Raw genomic sequence first — 6,391 nt, forward strand, 5'->3', positions numbered from 1 at the left:
TCTTTTATTAAGAGAGTTTCTTTTTCGATCTTAAAGTAACAAAAATACATTCATCAATTTAAAGAAATTTCTCAATCAAATTTGAGTTAATTTATATATTAGGACTAACCCCTTCTCACTTAATTTTGTTTTCTTCTTTTTCATGCTTTGTCCCTACAACCCATACCACGTCATGAAAAATCTTGATGAAAACGTTAAAAAACATGAATGAACAAAATTAATAAAGATCCACCACACTAGTTTTGAATAACTTTATAAAAACATGAAAAATATGATTTTTTTTAAATTAAAAATAATATATATTTGAAGAGCATGTTGTATATCTCATACACATTCAGGAACATCAAACGAAATGATTTTCCATAATTTCTAAATTGAGTCCATTATTGGTAATAGGTAGCTATTAGCCTTGAGTTTGATGTTTTAGTTTACTATGTGAAAATCCAGGTCTGAAATCGAATTTATTTGCTAAGTTTTGATTGAAATAAACGTTAATCTTGTATTTGTGCTTAAATTATTAATTTTAAGCATTATTTCAACACTCTTGGATGGAAGAAATCAAGATGAAAACTTGAAGACTCTATTAAAGATTATTTGAAGCGTTCAGATATATAGTTTGTATTTTTTAAAATTCAAAATTCATTATTTAAGAATTATTTTTGATAAAAATGTTAAATATCCTCAATTAATTTGACATCTTATACACCATTCACGAGTATAACACACATTATATTATATTTTTGTTGATTATAAAAAAAATGTCAAAATATCAAAATGACATAGTAAAGGTCTATTAAGAATGTCTAAAAGATACAAAACTTAATTGACTGTATACCCATTACTTTTTTCTTTTTCTTTTTAACCTATTGTGGGAGGGGGTTATGGTATTTTATAATAGCTGGTTTTATTCTACTTTTTATTGTTGAGTTTGTGACTTTGCCCTATGGTTTGGACCTTGTCCGTGCCAACGAGGATAAGATTAATTCTTTCACACTGATAAATAAGTGAGTTGAGTTGAATGATTATATTCTATGGGAAAAATATATTTACTTAATAACTAAGAAATTCAATTTTGGTCACTCGCTATTATCCAAATAAAAATATTCCTTATTACCCATAAAGTAACCCATCCAATGGTCATGCTCCACTCTAAGGTTCTTTTTATTTAAAATAATTTGCCACCCTTTTAAAAGTAGTTATAAAAAAAGTGTTCAACAATAAAAGCAAAATATGTATACTAAAGTAACCCTCCAAACCTCAAGAACCTTGTGAAGTAGAAAATATGTATAGATTTAGCAACACAGTAATAGGTTTCTTGAATCTATTCACACTTTTAGCATCCATTCCGATCATAGGTGCTGGATTATGGATGGCAAGGAGTAGTACAACATGTGAGAAATTTCTTCAAACACCACTTTTGTTCATAGGTTTCATAATCCTTATAGTTTCATTGGCTGGTTTCATTGGTGCTTGTTTCCATGTTGCATGGGCACTTTGGCTCTACTTATTTGTCATGTTGTTCCTCATAGGGGCATTAATGGGGCTAACTGTTTTTGGTTTTGTGGTAACAAGCCAAGGTGGTGGACTTGATGTGCCTGGTAAAGTATATAAAGAGTATCATCTTCAAAATTACTCACCATGGTTGAGAAAGAGGATTAAGGATCCTCAATATTGGCTCACTGTTAGAGCTTGTATTTTGGGTTCCAAGACTTGTGCTAATGTTATTACTTGGACTCCCTATGATTATCTTACGAAAGATTTGACTCCTATTCAGGTAAGTACTAGTCTCTAGAAACGTGTCTTGAATGTTAACCTTTGACTATTATAAATATCATATCAAAAGGTAATTAATTTTTGTTATGTCTTTACTCATAAAACATTGTTTCACCTTATCGAGGGCATATGACCATAGATAGGAGGATGTGAAAGTCATAGATAGGAGGATATGAAAATCGTAAACAAGAGTAAAAAATTAGTACGTAACTAGTGGAAAATTATCTTGCTTCTGCTTTTTATCATCATCTGTTATTTATGGTATTTCAATTATTTTACTATTTTGTTATTGTTACTGTTTTCCTATTAGTTGCTATTTGTTTTTCCATTTCATACCCTCTTTGAACTATGTATATGTATATTGATGATTACATGATAAGTATTAACACTAGTATGGGTGAATATTAGCTAAATCTAACTAATTTTACTACCAAGAACTTGGACAAATGTTCTTTCTTTTTCCTCCATTATTTTTGGTAATTATTGGGTTGTTTTGTTTATTTTAGCATATAAAAAATTACTGAAGTATATAAAATAACTAGTAGAGGATTGATACATCCAAGAAACATATGAAATTTTCTCTATTTTTTGTTTTTCATTTTTATTTTTTTTGGTTTTTGTCTTCTCTTTTAATTAGTTGAGACTTGAGAATAAAAAGCTTTTGCCTCTTTTCTCATTATTCTATACAGGCTGAGTGGTGGGGCGGAGGCGATTATATAATTTATATTTAAATATTGTACGATGTAAAGTAGATCAAGAAAGTATATCATTATCATCTATCAGAAGCCATATCTAATTAACGATTTTTACTAACGATTCAAAAAATAAAAATATATTATGTGCAATTTTAAGATTGGGATCTCAAAAACTGTTTAAATCATTAAGTCAACCTCTATATTTGTGTTCAGAAAAATTCAAAATCGATACATACTGGAAAATAAAAATTATATATATACAATATAATTTTTAACATATGACCACCCAACCACTTTTAGACCTGCCCCTAGTAAGTGGTATGTATAAAGTGTAAGTGCATTATTTGATTCGAAAAATTACACAATATTTGCAATGTTACAAATTCAGTGGACATAGTTGGAATTTGATAATATTCCCATTTTATGACTTTCATTTCTAATCAGTTTAAAAAACAATGATATATTTTTATATTTAGGGTATGTTTAGTATGAAGGAAAATGTTTTTCATGAAAAATATTTTCGTAAAAAATATTTTCTTGGAAAACAGGTAGATTTTAAACTTATTTTTTCATGTTTGATTGGTGAGTAGAAAACATTTTCTGGAAATAATTTTTAGTGTTTAATTTATGAATGAAAAATATTTTTGAGAAACATTTTTAATTTTTATTAGAGTAGAAAATAATTTATGAAATTAAAAATATTTTTTAAAAATAATTTTTGTTTGGGGTGGGGGAGGGGGGTGGGGGCAGGAGAGAAGGGGGTAGGAGTGAAAAATAAAAATTAAAGTTTAATGTATTTTTAAAAAATAAAATTAATTTTTTGGGGGTTGGGGGTGGGTGGGGGGATAGAAGTTTAAAAATAAAAATTTAAAGTTGAAAATATTTTTAAAAAGCAAAATTATTTTTTTTGGGGAGGGGTGGCCGGTGGTGGGTTGGTGGTGTCAGGAATCGGGTAAAAAAAATATTAAATTGAAATATTTTTTTAAAAATTGTTGTTTTTTTCATAAAAAAAAGTAATTTAAAATTGGAGGAGAGTTTTAAAAAATGTTTTCCTTAATTTTTAAAGGAAAGTCATTTTCCAAACTTTTGTCCAACCAAACATGAGAACCAAACACAGTCTTAGTAAAAATTTAACTTCAAAATATTCATTTTACCCTTGATAAAATAATTTCTAGCTACACGAATATATGTATAACTTATTTTAGACGCATGACAGTCAGGATGTTGCAAGCCACCAACAGCATGCAACTATGGATTGACAACAATGACACAAGAGGCAGATTGTTACCAATGGAACAATGATCCAAATTTGCTATGCTATGAGTGTGATTCATGCAAAGCTGGAGTTCTTGAAGATGTGAGAAGGGATTGGCAAAAGATATCAGTTCTTAACATTGTCATGCTTGTCTTACTCATTGGAATTTACTCCATTGGTTGTTGTGCTTTTCAAAACACCAAAAGGGCTGTATCTGATTATCCACATGGTGAAAACCGTATGTATAAAGTCAGACCGAGATGGGATTTCTACTGGTAAGTCACCTACTTTCAATTACATTGTTATTTGGAGTCTAAAAATATTTATTTTAAAAGAACAAATATTCTAAGTGTTTAACAAATCAGTAAAATTACTTTTAAATGACATCGGTAGCAGATTTTCTGTTGTTGAAAAAGTAGCAAAAAGATTTTTTACTAAAAAAACAAACAGAAGTAGAAGTAGAAATTATTTTTTTCAAGATTAAAAATATATATATATTTCATACATACAATTTATTAATTAACATATCTTATAAATTCAATTTAGTTTTATCTAAATATTTTATATATCAATATATATATTTTCCAAAAACATTTTGCTTGAAAAATTAATTTTAAAAGAAGTTGTAGAAATAAGTACTACTTCCGCCCCTGTTTTACGTGATACTCTTTTCTTTTTAGTCTGTTCGGAAAAAAAAAAGTCACCTTGCTATAATTTAAAAGAATTTAACTTTAAAATTCCTCTTTTACCTTTATGAAATGATTTACAACCACATAAATATCTGAAAATTGTTTGACTATAAATTTTAAAATTCTTTCTTTTTTTCTTAAAATCGTGTCAAGTCAAATAACGTCATATAAAATAAAACGGATTAGTATTGCTTGTGCATTTTGATGATCTTGTAGAAACATAAATAATTCTAAAATGATTTTTAAATACAACAACAATATGAAGACCCCTTTTAAGGGGATATTTGTATTCAATGGTGAGATTATATTGGCTTAGCTTTATTGCTATTTTATTTTTGGTTGACAGGTGGAGATGGTGGCATGACAGGAGACATCAGCTTTATTAGACCAAAACATGGCACTTCGTTTGGTCCAAAAGCAACATATCATCAAAAGTGATGCTAATTAGTATTCTCTTTGTTTTCCAACAAATATTAATTCCTAGCAGGGTTTTTTCCACACCTCCTTTTCTGTACAAAGAAAAAGATTTTTCTACTTAATTTCACATTCTACCATTTCCTTTTCCATCTTTTTATGTTTACTGTAGCCTTTTCATTTTGCAAATAAAGATTAAGTGTATATATATACATTCATGTTTAAAATTGGTTTAGAAATGTATGCCCGGTCCACTAGTGGGATATTTTAGACTTTATCGTGGGACATTCCATCTTATCCCATTTAGTTTGGGATTATTATATCATATTCCTTAGGAGAGATAAATAAGCCAATCCGACGTAACAATTTATAGAAGGTGACAACAATGCTTTTCATTATTTCTATTGGTAGTCCAAGCTATATACAAATTCTTAATTAAACCTTTCTAACCAAGCAAACTATTGTAAATAAGGTAATGTAATCTCCAAAATATAGACACTTTCCTAAAATATTCCACCGCCTATGTACACTCTTAATACGTATACTTCCTTCCCCTCAAGCTGGAGCATGAAGATCACAAATGCCTAATTTGTGAACTAGATACAAGAACTTTTAGTGCCATAGTAAATGTGTCCGCTAGATGCAACAATGTGACTAGCTGTTACGTCATCAAAAACGAAGTGGCAATCACCTTTAATGTGCTCATGAAAAACCAATAATGTCACAATACAAACGAATAGGATCCTCGTGTAAGAATTTAAAGGAGATCACAACCATAGAATGATATTCCGCTTCGACTGAAGAGCGAGATACAATATGTCCATCAAATAGGTGAATTTATTAATAAAGTAAATTAACCAGTTATAAAGCTTCTTGTCACCGGAAAACTTGAATAATCAAATCAAAATATGCAAATAAGAGCAACTAGCTATCAACTTGTAAGAAAAATCTCAGTACATGAAATGCTTCCTCACAATATTTCTGATGCAGTAACATAATTCAGGATAAAAGATGGTCAAATAGGTCAGTAATTGCTTAGATTCGACAAAATCATGATTATTGTTGTCCAATGTAAGTTTATGATTCTGCTCAATAAGAAACTAGCATGTTTGACACCAAGATGACCTGATTCATTCAAGACATGTTTTCATTGACAAAGAAACAGACCACTTGGACTTTTATCCTCAAAAAATACTTTGACGGCCCAAGATCTTTCATGTGAAAACACAGATGCAAATATTTTTGAAGTTAACAATAGAACTAAATTTTTCTTCTTTAATGATTAGATTATACAAGAACAAACCATTCTTTATATAATAAAGTAAAGAATAATATATATATATATATGCATATGATTGCACAAAATCAAATCTCCTTAAAGCAACAACGATTTTGACAAATCAGATTTTTGAAATCTGTCACGGTCCATATAAAGATTTGCACACATTCTCTTGAGTCAAAATTTCGAATCCATGTGGAAGTTGCATATAAACGTCTTCATTGCAAGAATGCATTATAAGCATCTATTTGATGGAACTCTCCCAATTATTAGCTAAAGAATGATG

The 6,391-nt window shown here is 29.1% G+C and overlaps 1 protein-coding gene across 1 annotated transcript; it reads left to right on the forward strand.

The window, feature by feature from the left end:
• The first annotated feature begins 1,024 nt into the window (after window positions 1–1,024).
• Window positions 1,025–4,976, forward strand: LOC101261511 (tetraspanin-6). The gene is made up of 3 exons (XM_004237503.5): window positions 1,025–1,774; window positions 3,685–3,998; window positions 4,759–4,976. The coding sequence occupies exons 1-3, from the start codon at window positions 1,283–1,285 to the stop codon at window positions 4,796–4,798; spliced, it is 846 nt and encodes a 281-aa protein (XP_004237551.1). The 5' UTR covers window positions 1,025–1,282; the 3' UTR covers window positions 4,799–4,976.
• Window positions 4,977–6,391: the final 1,415 nt, after the last annotated feature.

The sequence above is a fragment of the Solanum lycopersicum genome, chromosome 4, assembly GCF_036512215.1.
Source record: "Solanum lycopersicum chromosome 4, SLM_r2.1".
NCBI classification, from domain to species: domain Eukaryota; kingdom Viridiplantae; phylum Streptophyta; class Magnoliopsida; order Solanales; family Solanaceae; genus Solanum; species Solanum lycopersicum.